At 36.4% G+C, this 25,231-nt stretch overlaps 1 protein-coding gene across 16 annotated transcripts in view; it reads right to left on the bottom strand.

Annotated features, from left to right (window-relative positions):
* Positions 1–25,231, bottom strand: part of PICALM (phosphatidylinositol binding clathrin assembly protein) — a 116,145-nt gene that overhangs the window by 23,308 nt on the left and 67,606 nt on the right. For 4 of the 16 annotated variants that reach the window (XM_070076407.2, XM_051821343.3, XM_070076401.2 and 1 more), the window contains exons 9-17: positions 21,610–21,695; positions 18,755–18,878; positions 18,366–18,502; positions 16,104–16,207; positions 10,789–10,938; positions 3,254–3,361; positions 892–1,008; positions 767–797; positions 507–606 (exon numbers count right to left, since the gene is read on the bottom strand). In XM_070076407.2, the coding sequence (XP_069932508.1) occupies positions 507–606; positions 767–797; positions 892–1,008; positions 3,254–3,361; positions 10,789–10,938; positions 16,104–16,207; positions 18,366–18,502; positions 18,755–18,878; positions 21,610–21,695 (957 nt within the window). Of the gene's footprint in view, positions 1–506; positions 607–766; positions 798–891; positions 1,024–3,253; positions 3,362–10,788; positions 10,939–16,103; positions 16,208–18,365; positions 18,503–18,754; positions 18,879–21,609; positions 21,696–25,231 lie in introns of all 16 variants that reach the window. The other 12 variants (XM_070076405.2, XM_051821340.3, XM_051821346.3 and 9 more) reach the window with 3 other exon arrangements.

A 25,231-nucleotide genomic window follows, 5' to 3' on the forward strand; every position in this document is an offset into this window, starting at 1 on the left:
TTCTTTACCAATGGTGAAATTTGTAGAAAATTAAAGACACTATTTGAGACAAAAATGCAGTAAGTTTAAGATCAGTAGTACAGAGAGTGATTAAGAGATTACGCCCTGCAGCTCCCAGGCTGCCTGGGTTCTGAAAACCAAGCCAATCACTTAAGAACTCTGTGATCCTGGGCACATTTTTGTAACTCTGTGCCTTTATTTCCTCATTTGTAAAAAATGATGATTATAACTTTCTCTACTACACAGGGCTAATATGAGGATTATACAAAATAAAATCAGATGCTTTTTATTAAAACTGTGCCTGGTACAAAGTAACACTTACAGGTTAGCGACTAAAATGTACCTGGCAAATATAGTCAACCAACCTCCTTTAAAATAAATACAAATTGCTTATACTCCTACAACTTAGTAGCAATCTTCCCATTTATGCCTATCGCTTCAGAAACACTTTCATCATGTTACACAATTATTTATTTGTTAGCATATTGGGAGCTTTTCCAACTCACCATTGTTGCAGCATTCCAAGCAGTTGTTGGTGCAACCTTTGGTTGCCAGTTAGATCCTCCAGTTAACTTCTTTTCACCTGGTTGACTCCAATTTACATCACTTTAAATAAACATAAGAATATTAACTGCCTCTAATTTAAAGTTTCTGTAGTATATACATAAACTATATCAACAATGCAGACTTGACATCTTTATCCGTACTTTCATGATGAGAACTCAATCTTTAAATGACAGATGGGGAAAGAACACAAAACACTTACTTCTTAGTGGTTCCATTTCCAATGCCAAGATCTGGGACAGGAGAGGAAGAAAACATTTTAAAACTAGACTCATGCTAATAATGTAACACTTTAAAAGAAAATTAAAGAATTCAAAGACTACTTACTGCCCACAAGATTGGCTAAAGATGAATCCAAGTCATCAGACACTAACTTGTTAGGTGGGAGTTTGGCAGCAGGAAGACTCTGGTTCTGAGAGGCCACAGTAGGTTTGAGGAGTCCACCTAGTTCATCAAAGCCTTAAAGTTACAAACAGACGAAATAGGATTTGTAAGGAACTTTATGAAACTACAACTTTCTACAGGAGGTCTTTGCCTTTTTTCCTTGTTTGTTCACTGGAATAGTTCTTTAAAAAAATAGACACTAGTAAATACACTTAAAATTAAATAGGAGAAATTTACCAACACAAAGTGAATAGACTCAGGCTGCATTTGTTTTAATGGAACTCATTTGTTTTATGTCCAATTTACATAAAAATTAAAGGAGGGGCCAGTGCTGTGGTATAGTGGGTAAAGCCACCTCAGTGCTAACATCCCACATGGGCAGCGGTTTTGAGTTCCAGCTGTTCATCTTCTGATCCAGCTCTCTGCTATGGCCTAGCAAAGCAGTGGAAAATGGCCCAAGTCTTTGGGCCCCTGCACCTAAGTGGGAGACCCGGAAGAAGCTCCTGGTTTCTGGCTTCAGAATGGCACAGCTCCAGCTGTTGTGGCCATTTAGGGAGTGAACCAGTGGATGGAAGACCTCTCTCTCTCTCTCTGCCTCTGTCTCTCTGTAATTCTGCCTTTCAAATAAATAAATAAATCTTAAAAAAAAAAAAAATTAAAGGAGATGAAGAGAAGCACTGTGAAAGGGAAGGAAATGAAATTAAATTCTCCCTCTCATCTGGCAAGATTTTCTGAATGGTCACTTATACCTAAAAGCAATTTAGGTTAACAACAACAAAAAAAAGTATTGGGGTCAGCACTGTGGCTTAGCAAGTGGTGCCACTTCCTACAGTGCTGGCATCCAGTATTGGCACTGGTTCGAGTCCTGGCTGCTCCACTCCCAATCCAGATCTCTGCTATGGCCTGGGAAAACAGTGGAAGATGGCCTAAGTTCTTGGGCCCCTGTATCTACATGGGAGACCCGGAGGAGCTTCCTGGCTCCTGGCTTCAGATTGGCCCAGCTCTAGCTGTTGAGGCCATTTGGGAAGTGAACCAGCAGATGGAAGACCTCTCTCTGCATAACTCTTTCAAATAAAATAAATGAATTTAAAAAAAAAAGTATCTATGAAACTTTGAAAAAAATTTAAAAGTTCCTTTAAGACATGTATTTATAGACCTTTTTATATTCTTCAAAGAAGAGAATAAAGAGCTGATCTAAAATATAATGACCTAAACTATATCTAAGAAATTGTTAAACAGCTCTAGCCGCCTAACTTATCTAATGTACCTAATGAACTAGGGTATTTATTGAAAACGAAAAAATTCCTAAGGATCTCTACCGAAAGGAAGAAGACAAAAGCGTAACCAATTAAATCAACTCAGTAAGGGACTCAACAGCACTATCTACAAATATTTTAAGAGTTTGAAACAGAAAAATCATCAAAGATGGTGGCTTACAAAACATGAACAATTAGTGTCTATTTCCCCTTTTCCTTTTACCTAAGCAAGACAAGCTCACAAAAAAAAGGCAAATGCGCACAAAAACATTATAAGCCTACTGGTATAAAAAAAAAATTCTGAGTCCATAGATATCCTTTATATGCTTACTTTATGGATAACTAATTATATGTTATAAAATTAAGAACACCTCAATACATCCTCTTCATATGGCTAAATCTTAATTACTAACCAAAACAAAAGGCTACCTCATGGAAAGAGTAGAATTAATGAGTGCTAATATTTTATAAGTCCTTTAGAACTTCAAATTACAAAGGTATTAATGAAAATACAAAATGGAAATGTGGGTCTACTGATTTATAATGTTCTCATAAGACAAAGGAACTAGCAAATCATAATAAGATCCACCCTTAAAACAATGAAAGGCCTCTGCACCCACAGGCTTACTATTTTTTAATGCTTTAGTTGTTCATACAAAGAACCTCTAAGCATGTCAAAGGACCAAAGATTTTATTTTCCCAGTATTTAAAAATAGCAATTTTATATATTAAAATATATTATGGTCATTATTAACTTCATAATGGTAAAATCTTAAGGAGTAAAGCAGTAGAGAATTCCACACACAGTCACTAGAAACGTGGCATCTTACTGAGCTAAGTATCCTTAGCATCTGAACTGCCACCAATAAAAGGGAATGACTATACATGTAGTTCATTCAAGTTCTCATTAGTGGTCAGAGGCAGGAGGGACAATTTGTTTAGCTCCTAATTTAGTCTACTTATAAATGTTAAAAGTGGCATTATTTTTCCTTACACAGAATCTATATTAGATCACTATAGCACTTTAAATTAAACAATTTTTTTCTTACCCCCAGAATCTACAACAACATTTGTAGATTTATTTCCAAACACAGATTCAAAGTCAACATTAAGGCCAGCTGAAGGATGTGGCTGTGCAACTGGAGAAGGAGTGAATCCTGAGAGAAATCAAAATGGAAAAAATAATCTCAACTCTAATAATTCTATATTTAAAGTTCTATAATAAAGATGACAACAGGATGGAAAAGCAATAAATTCCTCAAAGAACAAAGCTAGGCTTTCAAGCAAACTGTCTTCCACCCAGAATTATTTTTGTGCTGACTATTTCTCCACAAAGTTGTACACAAACAAAAGAAAACTAATAAATGAGTAACCAATGTTGAACTATTAGCTTGCTTTACTACATAATAAAATATTTACTTATATTTTATTTTAATTTCGTATGCTGATACCTTTTAAAAACTAAACACACCTAAAATTCCAGGGTTTTGCACAAAATAAAATATATACACAATGCAAGGGCTCACTTGGCAATGAAATAAGCATATAAAAAAAAGAACCTTCTTCATATTGCCATCCTCCATATTTTTCTCTCCTAACTTCAACAGTGAATTAAAAAGCTAAATGGTTCTTGATTAATCTGATTAAATCTGAAAAGTGGCAAGAGTTTGACAGTCAGTCCACTCTTGTGTAATTAATTTTAAAGCATCAAAGAAAAAACAGCACTTTTAACTCGAAACAACCTTTTTTCTTCAACTTATGATTTCTAACAGTTTACAACAAAACATGCAATTAATCTAACTAGCCTGAATCATCAAAAACATAAACAGGAAAGCTTATTCTTTCTTGCTTGTGTTATACTGATGCTAACAGTATTAAGCAAAGAAGTACACAGCTCAGGTCTTTGAGATCAGCCTATCCTGAGGTAACAAAAGATATCCAATTGCACAAGGCTTTTTGTGAAGTGGTGTTTTGAATTTCTAGGAATCGAAATGAAGAATTAAAATCATCTAAAAATATTAGCATTGTGACATGATTTGGAAAACTTCTAATCATGGAATAATATACAAATAAAGAGCAGTCCAGCAAGGATCACAAGAAAGGAATTCTTTTCCCATATAGAAGGCTATAATAAATGACTCCTAAGGTCTTTTCCATCATTGAATTCTATCAAATCAGCATGTAAGCAAACAAATAAAAGTACCTGATACCTGTTATTAAAAAGTTAACACCAACAATATTAGGGAGAAGCTAAATTTTTGGAGTTCCAAACATAGGTTCTCTCTCTTCTTCTCCCAATTTTATGCTAAAGTATCTTCAATCAGTCTCACTTTGAATTTGTACACCACCAGGAGATAAAGAAACAAGATGTTATGTTGTATTAAGAGGACTGATCTGGGCCAGCGCAATGGCGCAGTAGGTTAATCCTCCGCCTGCGGCGCCGGCATCCCATATGGGCGCCGGTTCTAGTCCCGGCTGCTCCTCTTCCCATCCAGCTCTCTGTTATGCCCTGGGAAAGCAGTGGAGGATGGCCCAGGTCCCTGGGCCCCTGCACCCACATGGGAGACGGGGAGGAAGCTCCTGGCTCCAGATCGGCACAGCTCCGGCCGTTGCGGCTATTTGGGGAGTGAACCAACGGAAGGAAGACCTTTCTCTCCGCTTCTCTCTCACTGTAACTCTACCTGTCAAATAAATAAATAAAATCTTAAAAAAAAAAAAACTGATTTTTTTTTATTATTTTTTATTTTTTGACAGGCAGAGTGGACAGTGAGAGAGAGAGACAGAGAGAAAGGTCTTCCTTTGCCGTTGGTTCACCCTCCAATGGCCGCCGCGGCTGGCGTGCTGCGGCCGGCGCACCGCGCTGATCCGATGGCAGGAGCCAGGAGCCAGGTGCTTTTCCTGGTCTCCCATGGGGTGCAGGGCCCAAGCACCTGGGCCATCCTCCACTGCACTCCCTGGCCGCAGCAGAGGGCTGGCCTGGAAGAGGGGCAACCGGGACAGAATCCGGCACCCCGACGGGGACTAGAACCCAGTGTGCTGGCGCTGCTAGGCGGAGGATTAGCCTAGTGAGCCGCGGCACCGGCCTAAAAAGACTGATTTTAAAACTGTAAAACTTAGGACAACTTTGGGCAGTAAATCCAAGAACGTCCTCAAGGACAAATAAAGCCAAAAAAGCAATGATGTATACAAGCTGGTACACACCAATGCTACTAGTGATTTACATCACATAATGAACATTGTGTAGGGCACAATTTTTTTAAGAATGCTCCATAATTATTTAAACTCCTTAACTATTCTTAACTCAAAGGGATGGGTCATATAATCAGAACACAAACACTATCATAGTAGAATGTAATTTAATATATAAATCTGATCAATTTATCAGAAGAATTCTAGAATTCTAGACTTACCGATTTAATAATATTTTAAAGTATTTAAGCTTTAATTATAAGGGCCTGCTTGTTCTTTACATAACTCCTTACATATATAAAGAGCCAATGTATCTACTGAAGAAAGACAGAAATCTGTCATGCTTAATTATGTGCCTATCCTATCACAGTGTTAATATACATTTTGTTCTTTAAATGATATTCTGCTAACCATCTTGGCTACATTAGCATTAATCTTTAGATCATACATGGAACAATAATTTAAAACTAGGTCCATACATCAAGTTCCCATTTTCTCCTAGTGTTTTGTCCCAGAATTCTAGAATATTGTTGATATAAAAGAGATGAACCTATCCTCTACAGTAATACTGACACAGGTTAATTACTTTCTGTGAAAAAAACAGCCATCTCCTGAGGTTCCCAGGGCACTAATATACAAAATTACATTATTATTACGTAGATATAGAAAAGGTTAGAAAGGATATAAAGTAATTCAGGGTATGTATCTCAAGTTTAAAAAGCTTCTACATTAAAAAAAAAAAAAGCTTCCACATAGAGGAAAAATGTAAAAAGGAAAATTTTAAGAAATTTCAATAGCTTATTAGTTACCAGGGAAACAAGCAGTATATCTGCAAAGGAAGAATCTTTTAGGTAATGAAAGATTCCCTGTTTCACACACACACCATCAAGATTTTTCTGATATTTCTGTATTCTCATTTCAATGCACATCTTCAACTTAATGGCCTTTTGTCCCAAGTCACTTTTGTGGAAACCTCCACTACTGCCAATTTTTAATTTTAAAGTTATTTAAAGACACAGATCTAAAATGACCATTTCTTTATTAAGATTTATTTATTTACTTGAAAGGCAGAGTTACAGACAGACAGGGAGAGACAAAGAAAGAGAGCAAGCGAGCTCTTCCATCTACTGGTTCATTTTCCAAATGGCCTCAACAGCAGGGACCAAAGCCAGAAGGAGCCTGGAACACCATCCAGGTATCCTACATGGGTGGCAGGCGCCCAAGCACTTTGGCCATCTTTTGCTGCTTTGTTGGCACACTTGCAGGGAACTGGATTGCAAGATGAACAGCCAGGACTGGAACCAGCACTCATATAGGATGCCAGCATTGCAGGAAGCTTAACCTGCTGTGACATAATGCCAACTCCTATTATGACTATTACAAAGGAAAAATTTAAAGAAGAAAAAAGAAGGACAGATTTCCCAGCTTAAGGTAAATTTTATGAACTATATGTACACTGTCTTGTCTATTCTTTAACTTTACAAGGAAGGCCCAGTGACAACAATGTCACTGATCAGCATCAGCCCACTGAGTAACATTTAGAAACCACGGTCCTACAGGGCAAAACTCAAGAGGGCAATTATAAATTAATGAGAGGAACAAGCTCTACAAGCATTTTGAAATACTTTTAAGAAAAACTGGCTAAGTTCTTAATGGATTTTGGGGGTAATTCCCTGATAATTAGGTCTCATACTTTTTTTTTTTTGGTGAAAGTAACAGCTCCATGTATTAAAAGCCCTATTACATACTATTCATGGGCTTTGTTAAGTAAGTCATTACTTAAAACTCAAACACCACCATGAGATAATTAGTATTATCCCCCTTTTACATATGAAGAAACGAACAGATTAAACAGTTTACCTAAGGCCAAAGATTAAGTAACTGGCAGAAGCGACATTTTAATTCAATTTTTTGTTATTCCAAAATCTGGAAGTTTTCAGTTTATCCTAATTATTTCATCTTAAACATACTAGTATGTAGAAAAATAAATCTTCATTATAGCTATACTGTTAATTTAAAAGGATTCGTGTTTTACAAAATTCCTAAGCTTTCCATTACTAATGCTGGGCCAAAAAGTGAGTAACTCAGCAATTTTAAAACACAAAAGAAATGCAGTTCAAGATTATTAACTGTGCTAAATAACAAGAAGTATATTTGATTGGCCCTTGTTGTAGCACTATGGGTTGAGCTGCTGCCTACAATGTCTGCATCCTACATAAGCATCTGTTCTGGCCCCCACTAATGTGCCTGGGAAAGCAGCAGAAGATGGCCCAAGTACTTGGGTCCCAGCTACCCACACGGGAGACCAGGATGAAATTCCAGGCTACTGACTTTGGCCTGGCTCAACCCTGGCCACTGTGGCCATTTGGGAGGATGGAAGATCTCTCTCTTCCTCTCTGTCTCTCTCTATTTTTCTGTTAACTCTTTCAAATGAATAAACCTTAAAAAAAAAAAAAAAAGTACATCTGGGCTGTGGCACAGTGGGTTAATTCTCCACCTGCGATGTTCACATGCCATATGGGTACCAGTTCTACTACTGGCTGCTCTTCTTCCAATCCAGCTGTCTGCTATGGCCTGGTAAAGTAGTAGAAGATGGCCCAAGTTCTTGGGCCCTTGCACCTGTGTGGGAGACCCAGAAAAAGCTTCTGGCTCCAGATTTGCACAGCTCCAGGTACTGTGATCATTTGATGAGTAAAAAGGAAGACCTTTCTCTCTGTCTTTCCCTCTCACTGTCTGTAACTGTACCTCTCAAATAAAATCTTTTTTAAAAAAGTACATTTGAAGTATGAAATGCACATATTTATAGTTTTTCAAAGCAGTAATTTTAACTTTATATGCCATGCTGCTAGATATTAAAACTGACATTTGTAAACCTCATAATAGTTCAAGACATTATTATCCTACCTTTTGTAGATTTACAGAGGTTAAAAATTTGTTTATCATACAATAAAGTAGAAGCAGAATTCAAATTAATGCTCATTAGATTCTAAGCATATTATTTCTATCAAATATCCTCATAAATCCCATTTTTAAATATAGTTAACTATATCTAATGCTTACTGCCAGTCAAGAACACCAATTCCTAAGTTATGTCAAGCCTACTTCTCAATGCCAACTTAACTGGATTTTGGTGTCATAAAAAATTAGGTCTTATAATGGTCATAAGGTAATCAACTACTATGCCCCGCTCCCATGAGCTGGACTTTAGCTTTTATTGCTACTGCACTGACCTAGAATACATTTTGAAAGACAAAGACGAATACACAAAGAGCTTTGAAATCCATACGCTTTTTTGTATACTCTTTTGAAAGTTTACAAGTCCAGAATATGGATTAAATCAAAAAGATAACAGACAGATTTTCATAAAACCACCAAGTATTTAATTAAGCAAACAATATTGGGCAAAATATGGTGTGTTCTTCACAGGCAAATTTTTTAAGTTTATTAAAAACTTATTCTAAGGAGGGAAACAAAGTAATTCCTTCTGGGTAAATAAACTGAATTTCAGAGACACTGCTATCTACCTCCAAACAAGCCAGCTACAGCAGATTCATAATGCATGAAGGTAGTAGTAGGTAAGTTTGAATGCCACCAAAAAAATGCTGACAAGGCATAAAATGCAGGGAAGAAAGGCAAAAGAGAAGAGAGAGAGAAGGAAGGAAGGATGGAAAGGATGGAAGAAGGAAAGGAGAGGAGAAGAAAAAAGAACAATTAAGTGTGGGGTGGAGTAATTGAGTGAAATAAAACAAGGAATCCAAGCACTTGGCATTCTTAAAATGACAATTTACTAAAAAAAGAACTTAAAGCTTCATTATGATTATTTTACACATATTATATATATATGTTACTTCATATATCTATATATAAACTATTATGGTTTGCAACATTTAAAAAACAGAATACTATCTCATTAGAAACAAAAATATGAGGCACTTAGGTTTTTAGCCAATACTAACCTATTTTCTAAGGTCTGGCTTAACAAATAAGAAAGTGGGTCCAGACAAAGTTCAGAGACACTCACATATACAGCAAGCATAGCCGGGACTACAACCTACTCTTGACTCATAATTCAGTGTCCTGTACCTTCAGTAAGGACAGACTGCCAATTACACTGAGCATATCATAGCAGCAGATAAGTGTATTCCTATGGTAGGAATTTAGAACATACTAAAATACACGGCTATATATATATATATATATCCTTTTTCTGGATTGTTCTTAATCCTACAGGGAAAGATATACAATTTTATAATGCACTGACAAGAAGGCATTACTGCAATGATTACACTTAGAACATAAATGTAGTTTGAACTGTTAGATCTATATAACCTGAACACCTGACTTGAAATTCTCTCGAATCTACACCATGAACTTGCTTTTTGGTTTTTTACTTCCCTCCTTTTTTTTCTCATATATATGAGGCAATGTCCAAAAGTTCATGGAAAGTGTGTATAATGAAACAAATCACACATGGACTTACTAAAATTTTTCCATAAAAATAAATTTATCATTTAATTCCATTTTCCACAAACTTTTAGAAGCATCCTCATATATCTAACAGCATATTTAGAGTATGGCCACATGATCTGTTTACGGTACTAACGTAACTTCCCACATGCTACTTCATCAAATGTTAATTCACATCATCTTAAAGTTGCTTTGGTGAGCGGAATAAAAGCACCTATTACCATCTTTTAAGGGGATGGTTAGCATTTTTAGGAGCATTAAGATCCATTTATTTCAGATTTAGTAAACACTTTCCTAGGTAACATGGTGTGAAATTATATCCTTTTATGAGTTTCACACTGGAATGACAGGTTATTCAAGTCAATTTGCTCTTCTGTTTTATTATTAAAATGGAAAACACACTTCCCACAATTATTTCCTAACAATAAAGTGATTTTCTTAAGAATAGGATGAAGAGTACATATATATTTTAGATAGTTTTAATATGCAAAAGCTAGGGGGAAAAAAGTTGAAGATCGTTCCAATCAATGACAAACAGTACCTCTACCAAGAACAGAGGTGAAAACATAAGCCTATGTAAGTATTTTTAAGGGAGATACTTTCCAACCAATTCTGAAACAATAAACAGGATATGCATATGATACTGGATAACTTGAGTACTGTGCTATAATACAACAGAGAACAAAACACCAAAATAAGTTCAATAGCAAAGGAAATTTTCTTCCCTAAAAGCTTGTGTTAAATAAAATTAGGGAGACAAGAGTCAATTTAAAAGCCTTACTATATTATTGCTGTTTAATGTATTGTAAGATCTGAAGTAAAATCCAAAGTAATTATTACAGTGCTTTAAAAGTAATTAATGAATACATTAATAATTATTAGGCAATATAAACATTAATTGGAAAAAAAAGGTTAAATGGTACTTTACCAACAAACATTTCATGAGTAGGTGTCCTAGTAGTAAAAGTGGATACATCTGAAGAAATGGGAAGGTGAACATCACCACTACTTTTTGTGAGGAAAGGATTTAAGCTTGGAATGGCATCATCAACAGCATCTATAGTAGCAGAGAAAGGATCTGTGCAGTCCAAGTGTATTACAGCAAAATGAAGAAAGGAAGTAAATAAATTAGTATTATATTAGTCAAAGATGCAAAGTGAAAAGCAGTAGCTATATTATTTATTAATATTAAATGCAAAATTATCTAAACATCAAGATGGAAGAACTGCATTTAATGTATTTTAAAATGAATCTTCAGAAGAAATACTTATGTGTACATTAACAACAGTAGCAAACTAAGGACAGATTTGCTCTTTAATATTGGGAAGCCAATAGTGAGGTAGTTTAAAAAAGAGAATAACTAAGATGGTACTTCTATAAAACAGCCACTCACCTTGTTCCCATCTTCCCTGCCCTAGGTGGGAGTGTACTGGCATTACTGTGTTTACTCAAATAACTGACATTAAACAATTAGTGGGTGGTGGTATAAGTAAACTTTCAAAAGGAGGTGGCGTGGGGGGATAATGACAAGAAGGGTAAGAGGCTGTTTCTACCAGGTACGGAAATCACCTGTATAAGGTTCCAAGGCAGGAAATGGGAAAATAAAGATGAAGATTCTGAGGATGGGAGAGAAAGGGATTTTAGATGAGAGTAGGAATGAAAGATTACTCATCTAGCAGAGCAGGAACTACTCTGAAGGTCTAGCAAAGAGCTTTAGAGCCTTTAAATGATTTGCTAAAGGAATAACAATTATGTTTTTTCCTACCAAAATGACACTAATTATGTCCCATTAACAAGTTCTACACATAAAATTGTTATAGAATCAGGTATTTACTCTAACTATACCTCACTCAAAAGATTTGGCTTTCTATTAAAAAACTCATTTATCCTAAGAATTAAACACTTGACTAAATGGGGAGAGAAAAAACTAAAAAACAGCAAAAATACAGTATCATACTTTTCTCTCTGTAATACGAAAGTGAGAAGACAATTCTGTACTTTCAACCACTCTGCTGGTCTATTATACTAGTGCAGCTTTCATAGTATTAGGCTTGCCTTCTTTTAACATTGTATGATTCAAAACTAAAATAGCAGCAAAGACCTAAAAGACAAGGAGACTTCCCTAAAAGTCAATAAATTCAAGAGAAGTATTCTACAAACCCAAAATAGAAAATAGAAAATATCTTTGAAAATAGAAAATATCAAAAAAATACTGAGGTTATAGGTTTAAATATATACCATTTCAATATAATTTTTTTATCACAAGACTTTTTTAGAAATTAAACGTTCCCATGGAACATCAAGTCCTAAAAACATCAAAATATGATGACAGACTATTCAAACTCAAATGATCATATTTTAATATCTTTCTCATCCATCTGCTCCCCAGTAAGTGGACCAATGGGAAAAAAAAATCAGAAAAACATAACAGAAATAAAAAGTAGAAATAGATTTAAAAAATGCTGTTTTTGCGTACTAAAATAAAAACATAATGCTGGCCACTCTAAATCCTTGCATATGAAAGGAGTTACATTAAGTTTAGTTAAATTAAAAGAATTTTTGAAAAAGATTTATTTATTTATTTGACAGAGTAACACAGAAAGAAAAGGAGAGGCAGAGAGGGAGAAGAGGTCTTCCATCCACTGGCTCACTCCCCAATCGGCCCCAGTGGCTGGAGGTGCACTGATCCGGAGCCAGGAGCCTGGAAGTTCTTCTAGGTCTCTCACGCAGATGCAGGGTCCCAAGGACTTGGGCCATCTTCTACTGCTTTCCCAGGCCATGGCACAGAGCTGGATCGGAAGTGGAGCAGCGGGACTTGAACCAGCGCCCATATGAGATGCCAGCACTGCAGGCGGCAGCTTTATTCACTACACCACAGCACTGTCCCCAAGAGAACAGTTTTCAAATACTTGATAGTGGCATGGGATATTAAAGTACATGACATTCTGTTGGACAATAACACAAAGCACCTCTAATTTTCCATGTAAAAAAAGCTATTAGAGAAGTCATTTTTTAAAAATGGGCATAAGGGGCCAGCGCTATGGCACAGTAGGTTAAACATTTGCCTGCAGCACTGGCACCCCGTATGGGTGCCAGTTTGAGTACTGGCTGCTCCACTTCCGATCCACTTCCCTGCTAATGTGCCTGGGAAAGCAGCAGAAGATGGCCCAACTGCTTGAGCCCCTGTCCCACATGGGAAACTTGGAAGAAGCTCTTGGCTCTTGACTCCAGATCAGCCCAATATCAGGTGTTGCACACCATTTGGGGAGTGAACTAGCAGATGAAGACCTCTGTCTCTGTCTCTCCCTTTCTCTGTAATTCTGACTCTAAGTAAATAAATATATCTTTAAAAACAAAATAAAACAAACAAAAAAAACAGCTTATATTTCTATAGTAAATCCACTGGTTTATGACAAAAAGGCATGCTCAGGAAAAGTAACTAGTTATCTGCTCTTTTACTTATTGACACTCTTTTATCCAATAACTAATCTCAGTCTTTTCCTATTATGTGAACCCTTACAGAGAAGAATATGCAGGAACATACACAAGCGTACTTCTATTAAGATCTACTCAAAAATAAGGAAAATCTCCTAATCTATTTGACAAAACACTACAGGTAATCTAGATGAAGGTAGTCTATTATACTATAACAATAAACACTAATTCATTAAGATTTGATAATGTTGTTCCAATTATTTAAACTTTATCTACTGGACGGGCAACTCTACTCTAAATCCCTTAAACTTTTACAGTTCTCTTCTTTTTTATCATTACTCACTTGGAAGTTAATTCTATGTTATGCTACAGTTATGGAGAAATAATCCAAAAAAAAAAAAAAAAAAAAAGCAAGGACTAAAATAACACTATAGTCATATTATTTGTATTTAACACTAACTATGTGTTTAGACTACAGATCATTTCTTGAAAAAGCAAAATCTCATTAATAATACAATGAGAGAACAAGGCAACTTGTGTTCCCCCTGATTTTCAGTTTAAGGTACAGTCTTGAAAGGCTTCAATATAAATATATAAACCTTTCTTTCCTTTAACTCTACCTTATCACCAACATATCTGACTATGAATAAACGTCATCTCTGTGGTGGTTATGATAAGAACCAAATAAAACACTAGGCCTGTTATTAGCATCCATTTTTAGCTGATGAAAGTGAGAAACAAAGAACAAGACTGACATTATTAAAAAAAAATAATACCTTTGCTTTTTGTCACATGTTATAAAAGCAGCATGATATGAGTAAAACGTAATATTAACTATTTAGGTAAATTGTTAATTAAAGATACTCTAAGTATTTACTGCTATGAATCTAAGTTTTGTATATTAAGATTTATTTATTTTAGTCTCATTTCAATCTAAAAAATTTTAATCTGAATGTCATAGATATGAGCAGAATGAATTAGGAAGTAATGAAAATCCTTGGCTTAAAATATTCTTCTGTTATTTAATCATAGAGAAGTACAAATATTGAAATTATCACTAACTCAAAAGTCAAATATCTTTACACAAAAGTGAAGACAGCATTTAATTCTGCTGAAATTAAGGAGCTCATAATAAAGATCACATTCCTTTCCCTTTATTCAACAATAAGTTTTTGGAAAATTAACTGCAATTTCTATTGCTTCTGCTCCCACTGTACTTGATTTGTACTTTCAATGATCCTACTACTATATATACAGCAAGTTGAATGTTAAAATATGGGGGAAACTTTTATGAAAATAGCAAAATAACCTAAAACAGAAAAATTAAAACATCATTAAATTTATTTCAACATACTGTATTTATTCCACGCTACACAATAATTTCTTCTAGGAGATAAAATAATACAGACTGAAATTACTTATAATTGTTTTCTAACAGCAATAGTCTTATCTACTTTCAAATATGAATTCAATCATTCTATGCAGAAACTTTAACATACCATGATTAAAATTAGTTGTACATGGTGTCTAAACAAAACAATTAAGAATTTTACTGTTCCAGAGGCTGGCACTGTGGCAGAGCGGATAAGGCTGCTGTCTGCAGTACCGACATCGCATATGGGCACCAGTTAAAGTCCTGGCTGCTCCATTTCTGATCCAGCTCCCTGCTAATGCACCTGGGAAAGCAGAGGAGGATGGCCCAAGTCCTTGGGCCCCTGCACACACATGGGAGACCCAAGTGAAGCTCTTGGCTTTGGACTGGCCCTGACCACTGTGGCCATTTGGAGAGTGAACCAGCAGGTGGAAGATCTCTCTCTCCCTAATTCTGACTTTCAAATAAATAAATAAATCATAAAAAATAAATAAAAGTGTCAAGTATTAACAAAAAGTCTTTAAATAATTACAATAAAGATAAAAAGTCTAACTAATATGCTTTTAAAAACTTTTACAAGATGGTTAAGACTATTAATTCAGAATTTACATGTGAGCCAATGTAAGTTCTAAGGAATTTTGCCATTCTCTATTTAGATAATATTCTTCCTCAGACTATCTCCTCTCTCTTCCCAGCAATTTTCTAATGACTGTAAAATAACATTTACACACATACAACAGAAGAAACAAAACCAACCAAAGGAGAAGATCTGAAAATATATTAGCTATCTAAGCAAAACTGGTTAAAAATGAATTCAGCATTTTCCTTGAAAGAAGCCAGCCAAGCCATGGTCACAATCATGAAATGGTCATCTTAAGATGAAAAAACTATTAAAGGGAAGCAAACATTTCTGTTGGTACTAGGGGGAAATTCTTTGAATACCAAAACCCAGGTCTGAATCAAGTCAACATTCAAAATACAAGTAGCATAATTTGTCATGAGGTACCTGCTGCAAACATAATTCCCTGCATAACATCTTCTAACTTTTACTAGAATCTTATCGTACATTACAAATGAGTATATACTTAGTTTTTCCCTTGCAAGTAATTTTCTATACCAAAAGCGTAATAGCCACTACGCATTTTCTGCTCAGACAATTACAATTCAACATTAAACACATAATTTCATACTTAAACATACAGCTGGTCCTTTGCTTTAATTTCAATTTTTCAAACCCCATATTATAATGTAATTGGAAGGAAAATTCCAAAATTGTATTTACAATAAATGAAAAAGGGATCAAGTTACTTCAATGCCATTTTAATTCCTCCCATTTTTACATATCAAGTGTAACCAAAAACTAAACTAAGAAGCAATACACCATTTAATGATGAGGGAAGATTCCTACACACACTCAAAATAGAATTAATGCTTACCTCCCCACGTACTGGCTACCTGAGAAGCAGTTGACATAGGATGTATAGATGGATGAAAAGTTGGCTGTTGCAAATCAAGCAGGTCATTTGGCAGCTTTGATGTGCTAGGAAGGTAATTTGGAAAGATCTTTTATTTACTAAACTTTGTTACATTAGCCATTCCCTCCCAAAATAAAAACGCTAAAAAGACAGGTGTGAAAAAGCCCCAATTGGAAAAAAATATATTAAAAGACCTAATATTTTGAAACCTCAAAAAGAGGAACTAGTTGAATGTCCATAGTGTAACAGCATGTTTCTAAAGAGGCCTGGGAAAATGTTCCAACACTACAGCAACACACACCTACTAAGAGTTAAGAAGCAATTGAGAATGCATGAAGCAAGAGGTTCAGTTAGTCAAACTTACACTAAACTTTTATAGGAGTCAGTAGGTGGGAAAAAGACCTTTGAAGATGAATTAACAAGATGAATTAACAGAATTAACAGAAGATGAATTAACAGAATAAACAACAAGGAGAGGGAGGAGAGGGAGGAGAGGGAGGAGAGGGAGGAGAGGGAGAGGGAGAGGGAGAGGTCTTCCATCCGCTGGTTCACTCAAAAATTGGCCGCAACAGACAGAGCTGTGACGATCCGAAGCCAAGAGCCAGGAGCTTCCTCCAGGTCTCCCACATGGGTGCAGGGGCCTAAGGACTTGGGCCATCTTCTACTGCCTTCCCAGGCCATAGCAGAGAGCTGGGTTGGAAGTGGAGCAGCGGGAGCCCATATGGGATGTCAGCGTTTCACCCCAGGGAGTTAATCCACTGCACCACAGCACCGGCCCCACTGCTCCACTTCTCATGCAGTTCCCTGGTAATGTACCTGGGAAAGCAGCAGAGGGTGGCCCAAGTCCTTGAGCCCTTGCACCTATGTGGGAGACCCAGAGGAAGCTCCTGGCTCCTGGCTCCAGATCGGCTCAGCTCCAGCCGTTATTTGGGGAGTGAATCAGCAGATGCAAGACCTCTCTGTGTAACTCTTTCAAAAAAAAAAAAAATTCTTTAGATTGAGAACCATTGATCTATACCATCCATTATCTCATTTACAAGGTTTTTGAAAGAAAAACTAGATTCATTTTATTTGATAAGCAGCAAGACATACAGAGATCTTCCACCTACTGGATCACTCCTCAAATGCCCGCAACAGCTAGGGTCAAGCCAGGCCAAAAGCAGGAGTCTTCCCATATGGGTGGCAGGGACCCAAGTACTGAGCCTACCAAAGTATGCAACAGCAGGAAGCTGGATCAGAAGTGGAGTCAGAACCTGAACCAGGCACTCCAGTGTGGGATGCACAAGTTGCAGAAGGCATCAAATGTTTTTCCAAACACCTGTCCTTTTTTTTTTTATTTTTAAATTGTATTTATTTGAGATGCAAAAAGACAGAAAGAGTGACTCCCATTTGCTGATTCTCTCCTGCAATAGCTGAAGTTAGGCCAAGGCTGAAGCAGGAACACAATTAGATTTCCCAAGTGGGTGGCGGGAACCCAATTTTTTGAGCCATCACTGCTGCCTCCCAGGGTCTGCCATGGCAGAAAGGTAGTCAGGAACTGGAATCCAACCAAAAAATTCCAATGTGCAATTATGGGTGTCTTAGCCACCAGGCTAAATGCCACCTACCAGAGAAGATTTGGCTTCTAAACTAGTTTAAGGCACTCTGAGGTAAAAGAATAATCTAGGAAAGGTAAGTTACTCTAATTTGCTGGAACATGTTACATTTCCATTGTGAAGAAGTTTACATTAGGCAGTAAAAATATTTAAGTTGGTGTGGTAGGTGTTGTAATCAAGAAATCTGGAAATTAAACTATCAAAATGTTATAGATTATAGAAGTTAGCACCCAGCAACAGATATGAGAAATTAATAACCAATGAAAAATATTTTGAAATATATACATAGCATACCCACCTATACCATATATAAGAGCTTTTGAGGGTACTGAAACATTAGATACTTCATAAATATGGTTAATCATAATTTCTACACAATGAAATGGTTTCCCAGAGATAATCACTATATTCCAATTAGTATAAATCAGTCATTTGGCCATCTTCCATTTCCTAAATACTGAGAATATAAACTTTTATGTTGATATTCCAATAACACCATTACTACTTTTTTGTTTGAATTCATAATTACAAAATCATAAATCAAAGTAAAAGTGAATAGTTCTACAAAATTTCTATTAAAAGTCTTTGAACCTAAATATTCAAAGGTAATTTCAATCAGACCTCTTACCTGTTAGAAGAACTAGGGGTAGAAAATATGTCAATGGCTGGTGTAGTCATTATTCCCCCTGCTGAGGTGGACACAGGAGAGGCTGCCGTTGTTAAAGAGGTATGAGGTTTCTTTGCAAGTTCCTTTAGGCGCTGCTCCTGTTGAGAAAGAGAACTAACATAAGGAATCTAGAAACAAGGTATGCTTGTATAGCCTCTAAAGAAGCATTTTCATCTTATTTTAATCAGGGATTCTCTCTTTTAACCAGTTGTTCTATGTCAGGAAGAAAAGTCTGAGTTTTTGTCCATGAATTAGCTATTTATTAAATACTTTAAGTTTGTGTAGAGGGCCCCTTTACTTTATGTACATCTGTACTTGTTTTGCCAAATAAAGAAAATGTATTTACTTGCCTTTAAAGCTTTTAAACGAGCCTGTTCTTCCTCCAATGCTGCCTGTTTTTCCCTTTCATCCACTTTGGTCAAAGATAAGCCAGTGCTTGCCAGGGAAGAGACCGCATTGGAAAGTGTGGTTGCCCTAGAATAATTGGACAGAGAAAAATCTGGCTTTTTACCAAACATTACACATTGCAACTGGGTCATAAAATGATCTTGCAACCTTGCATGGATAGGTGCTGTAATTATGAACTTAATTTATACTCTTTAAAACCAATACTTCAGGTGATAAATTCTACCCAGTGATATACAGGGTTATAGCAACTAGAACATTATTGATTTAAACACACATTCACTGTTTTTAGAGTATGTATTCGTCTTTACAAAGGGTTCACGATAGAGAGGGGAGATTGCCTCCTTAAGCCCTCTGAGAAAGAACTAATGCAATTGGGAAAGAGCTCACATAGCCCCCGGAAAGCCCTAATGGTACAAAATACCGAGTTTCCTCACAGGAAAACATCCTTTACTGACCAACAGTCTAGGTTTTTGCAGTTATACTACAGAACATCAAAGCATGAGCACCAGTAGCATATAATGCATGTCCAGGTATGTTTCCCATGGTAACAACACTCAAAGATGTCATCCTCAGAGGATTTCAGGTTTGTTGAAAAGAAGAGTGGTTTCAATCGTATCACCAGTTCACCTGACACCTTTCTATGTTGAGCCCTTCTGCTATACTAGAATTTCATTTTCAAAGGTACTACACATATACAACGTATCATCTCTCATTGGCAGATTCACAACAAACCACCTCCTTTCCCCTGTATCAAAAATCTTCCATATATAAACCCAACACTAAATTCTAGGATAGACAAAAATATGTGCTAGAGAATTCTAACCTAGGGGCTGGCGCTGTGGTGCCAGTTTCAGACCTGGTCTGTACCCACATAAGAGACCAAAAAGAAGCTCCTAGCTTCAGACTGGCCCAGCTCTGGCCATTGCAGCCATTTGGGGAGTGAATCAGCAGATTCATCTATTAATGGCTTTTTACTATAGCAATTATTTAAATCTTAATAAAGATTCAATTTATTAAAGATAGATACTAAACAATTAACAACTAAAATGAACGAAAGGAAAGCTCTTACTATGTGAAGGTTACTTCAAAGAGTTTATGAAAAAAAAATGGTATCAATAGACAAGACTATTTTGGTGAATGATTCATGTATAGTTTTTTCATAATCACATTTTTTACCAATAAAATCTGCATTAAGAAAACAGAATTAATCAATCCAATACAAAAATCATGTTACATACAAAATGGGTATTAGAGGATTTATGCTTTTTTCAGAATGCTAGGTTAACTAGTCTTTTTTTTTTAAGATTTATTTATGTATTTGAAAGAGTTACACAGAGAGAGGAGAGAAAGAGAGAAAGAGAGGTCTTCCACCCAATGGTTCACTCCCCAATTGGCTGCAATGGCCAGAGCTGTGCCGATCTGAAGCCAGGGAGCCAGGAGCCTCTTCTGGGTCTCCCATGCAGGTGCAGGGGCCCAAGGACTTGGGGCATCTCCTACTGCTCTCCCAGGCCACAGCAGAGAGCTAGATAGGAAGTGGAGCAGCTGGGTTTCGAACCGGCACCCACATGGGATGCAGGAGCATCAGGCCAGGGTGTTAACCCACTGCGCCACAGCGCTGCACCTTAACCAGTCTTATCCTAGAAAATTCACTGAAATCTTAATAAAAGGATTTAAATCAATGCCATGAACTGGCATTAGAGAAAAATGATAAAATTTGAACTCAGACATTCTAGGATTAAATCCTAATGTTAATACTACACAAGGCTATTGTGAGGTTTACATCAATTAATACGGAAGATACAATTAGGGGCCAGCGTTGTGGCGTGGTGGGCAAAGCCAGAGCCTGCAACACCAACATCCCAAATGTGGGTTAGTTAGAGTCCCAGTTGCTCCACTTCCCATCCTGCTGCCTGCTAATGCACCTGGGGGAAAGTAGCAGGGGATGGCCCAAGTCTTTGGGCCCCTGCACCCTTGTGGGAGACCTGGAAGAAGCTCCTGGCTCCTGGCTTCATTCTGGTTCAGCACTGGCCATTGTAACCATTTGGGGAGTGAACAAGCAGATGGAAGACTCTGTCTCTCTCCATCTTTCTGTACCCTGCCTTTCAAATAAATATATTTTTTTAAAATTATATAATATTGGTGCTGTGGCGCAGCTGGTTAACGCCCTGGCCTAAAGCGCCGGCATCCCATATGGGCGCCGGTTCAAGATCTAGCTGCTCCACTTCCTGTCCAGCTCTGTGCTGTGGCTTGGGAAAGCAGTACAAGATGGCCCAACTGCTTGGGCCCCTGCACCCACGTGGGAGACCCAGAGGAAGCTCCTGGCTCCTGGCTGCTGGCTCTGGATTGGCGCAGCTCCGGCCGTTGTGGCCAACTGGGGAGCGAACCATCAGATGGAAGACCTCTCTCTCTCTTTCTCTCTCTCCCCCTCCCTCCCTCCCTCTCCTTTGTGTAACTCTGACTTTCAAGAAAAATAAATTTTTTTAAAAAATTATATAATATCATACAAATAAATACATTATCGATCATCTTTCAGAGAATTTTTATAAACCAATTCCACACCAAGAAGTCATTGTTACCATGTTAACAGATGCTGACATTTTATAGGGGGTCAGGAACTATTCCAAGAAATCACATGTATAAACCCATTTGATCCTGATACCAATTTTATGCGGTTGATTACTATAATCAAACCCATGCTACAGATGAATAAAGTTAAATAATTAAAACTTGAGCTAGAGTCATCTAGTCCCTAAAAAAAAAAAAATCATTTCTGCTCTTTGCCGTATAAAGGATGTACCTGCTTGCAGCTGTAGAATCTTTGATTTTCTTTCCTTCCAAGGAAGCTAAATGTTGTTCCAAAGCATCAAGAAGACTGCTGGGGGCCTGAAATTATACAAACATTAATAATTTAACGACAATCAGCTCACTGTCCAAAATAATTCAAGTATAATCTAACTTATGAAAGCAACAAAAATAAAAAGGTATGTTTCTCATACACTAATTAACAGAACTTTAGCATATAATGAGAATGACAAATATATTTTTACCTAAACTTGACTATTTGAAGATATTCATACATTATGAAAAATATAAAAATTCAACCTATGTTAACATGAAACATTAAGAGCATCCTGCAAGCACTTAATTTTTATTATATTTAATTTTAAGTAAAAACATATTTCTAAAAGCTACACTACTGAGCATGGAGCAGGTATTTAGTAAGTACTTAATGAATAGTTCAGAGTGCCTAAACATTACTTTTGAATAAAATGTCACTGAAGTCTAGCATCAAGGAAATGCTAATTAAAATCATACTGAAACACATCAGTTCACTCACTAGAATGCTTAAGGTTAAAAAGACTAGCAATCTGACCTAATTCTACTCCTAATTATTTACCCAAAGGGGATGAAAAGAAAAAATTAGTCAACAAAAAATTGCAAATAATCCAAAAGTCCATCACTTGCAAAATGGATTTAAAAAAAGGTAAATTCACATAATGGAATACTATTTCAGCAATAAAGAATAGATTACTGGTCCACTCAATAACATGGGTAGATCTCAAAACACAAGATGCCAGAAATTAAGATTAAATACTTGTATGATATTATATGTACAAGTTTTAATTTTCTTCTATGGTTTCTGGCTCAGAACCCTCACAGCCCTTGTTATTTCCCAAGCAACTAGAGTAATGCTGAGGTGCTTTAGGCCTCAGAAGCAGGCTTCCAAAAGCAAAGTCTCTCTCTGACTCTTCCTGCCCTCCTTCCTCCTGTTCCTTTTTCCTCCCCAAGCAAATAGTAGAAACTACAATGTCTCTTCCCAAGGTGGGTCACAGAAACTAAAAATATACTCTAATCTCCTACTTACTCTGTCTTAGAAACTGGCCATAAAGGAATTCTCTTTCCTCTCCTGTCTGACAAATCCAGGATCGTCTCCTTCAGAAAGGACCCTGCCCCAAACCCAGGAGGAAGGAATGCTCTAGAGAATCCAAAAATCTGAACAGGAAAAGCCTTGCAGGGTTTCCCCACTCAGTGTATTAACATTATGATCACACCCTTTTTATTTGATCACATTTTACATGTCTGTCCACGACTCACTCATGCCTATGCAATGAAGTCTCCATAAAAACCCAAAAGGATAGGATTTGGAGCAATTCCAGATAGCCAAATACATGAGAGCTCCTGGTGGGATACCATGCTTGGGGAAGACACGGATGTTCAGCACCTACATGCCTTGTCCTATGCATCTCTTCACCTGCATCCTAATAAATCAGTTAATGCTAAGTGTTTCCCTGAGTTCTGTGACCACTCTAGCAAATTAATCAAACATGAAGAAGGGGTTGTGGGAATCCCACCTTATAGCCAGTTGGTTAGAAGCACAGGTCAAACAACCTGGAGCTTACAACTGACATCTGAAGAGAGTGGGTAATATTAGGAATGAAGTGTCAATCTGTGGTATCTAACACTATTTCCAGGTACATAATTTCAGAACTGAATTGAATTAGGGGACAACTCAGACAGTATTTACTGCAAAATGGAATGCTTACACAGGTGTGTGGAAACTTGTCAAAAGTGATCTGTGTTGTGAGAATACAGTAAGAGAAACTGAGTTTGAGTCTGTATTTCCACTATATGTACAACTTGTTTGATTCCATTCATATTAAACTCATGAACTGATAAAATTATGCTACAGATTGAATATCCCTTGTCTGAAATGCTTGGGACCAGAAGTTTCTCAGATTTCAATTTTTTACTATTTGCATATGCATAATTAAATATCTTGGGATGAGACCCAAATATGAAACTAATTTATGATTCATATATATTTCATACAAATACCCTGAATGTAATTTTATGCAATATTTTTAGTATGCCTGTGCTTCTACTGCAATCCATCACATGACATCAAGTGTTTAAGTTTCCAACTATAGCACCATATTACCACTCAATAAATTTTTTATTTTGGAGCATTTCAGATTTTGAGATTAGGAGTGCCTAACTTGTATTAAAAATTCAAATATTGTATACGGAAGGGGTAAGGACTTACTGGAGGGAAGGGCACAAGAATTGGGGTAATGGAATTTATCTTGGTCTTGTACAGAGTGTTGGTTATACAAATGTTTATATTTACCAAACTTCAGTGAAATGGACATTAACCTCGATTTTTTAATAGTTGTTTTTAATACTCTTGGCCTATAGCTCAAATTGCAATTTAAAGAAAGCATTAATTACTTTAAAAAGCAAACTTTTTCAGTGTGCAGAGCAACAGCTGCTCACTTTAAGTAAAGCAAATATATCCATGACATTTACAAATCCCAACTAGCATTTGACATCCAGTTTCTGACATACAGAATCTAAAAACAGAGGTGGCAATATCTAGCTAATTTCTCATCATTTGTGACTTTAAAATTTTCTTTCATTCAGTAGTTTCCCTAAACAGCAAATACTAAGATCTTAGCACAAGGGAGATAGAGCAGAAAATCATTTAAAACCAAATGCTAGATCGTAAAATTGAAGTCTATATTGAATTGATAAGTGACTTACTGGGCCCAGCAAAATGTCTGATAATTAGCAGGCACAGCACTGTTTCAAGAGCTTTCCTTTGATGATAAGGATGTTGATGGCAGAGGTAACATTTAAGAGGCTCTTTTAATGTAGGAAGCACTGTACTAGGTACTTTGTATATAATGCATATATATATATATATATATAAAAGACAGACCCCCATTAGCATATCCATTTTACAGCTAAACAAGTTAAAACAGTGAAAATTCAGTAATTTGTTAAAGATCACATTTTTGACACATAGCAGAAGCCAAAAAAAATGGTTCTAAGGATGTCTGACTTTAAAGTCTATTTAGTAATATTGCCACTGAATCCTAGATTAAAGCTACAGTCATTCAAACTGCAGTTTCTTCCTTCTGAAGGGTATAAATTATGGCTTACAAATATTAAAGTACCAAGGAATCAGAAGGAATGACAAGCCATTTCTAAAATCCCTTCCAGATACATCTGGCTATTATTGAAAGTCAAACCCACAGTATAAAAAGTAAAGGAAATGTAATGTTTCACATTATTAACAGCTATTTATAACAAAAGAAAAAATAATCTAAAATTTCTACTTTCCTGCATTGCCACTACTGAAAATTTTTTGAATTACCAGAAGAATCTCTGGCAAGTCCCTCTGTACAGATAACACCAACAAAAAGGGAGAGAGACAGAGGATGGATAACCCTGTCTAATTATAATACAATGAATATTATAATACACATAAAGACAGTACGTAACTTCCACATATTGCCTGAGGCTGAGAAATTTTAAACAAAATAGAGGGGAAGCTGGCATAACAAATGGAATAGATAATGGGGGAATCAGAAGCTGCTAATTATTTTTTACTATACATCATTCATGCAATGACTCTT

This window comes from Oryctolagus cuniculus, chromosome 1 (assembly GCF_051225735.1).
Source record: "Oryctolagus cuniculus isolate XC-2025 breed Fujian yellow rabbit chromosome 1, ASM5122573v1, whole genome shotgun sequence".
Lineage (NCBI taxonomy): Eukaryota > Metazoa > Chordata > Mammalia > Lagomorpha > Leporidae > Oryctolagus > Oryctolagus cuniculus.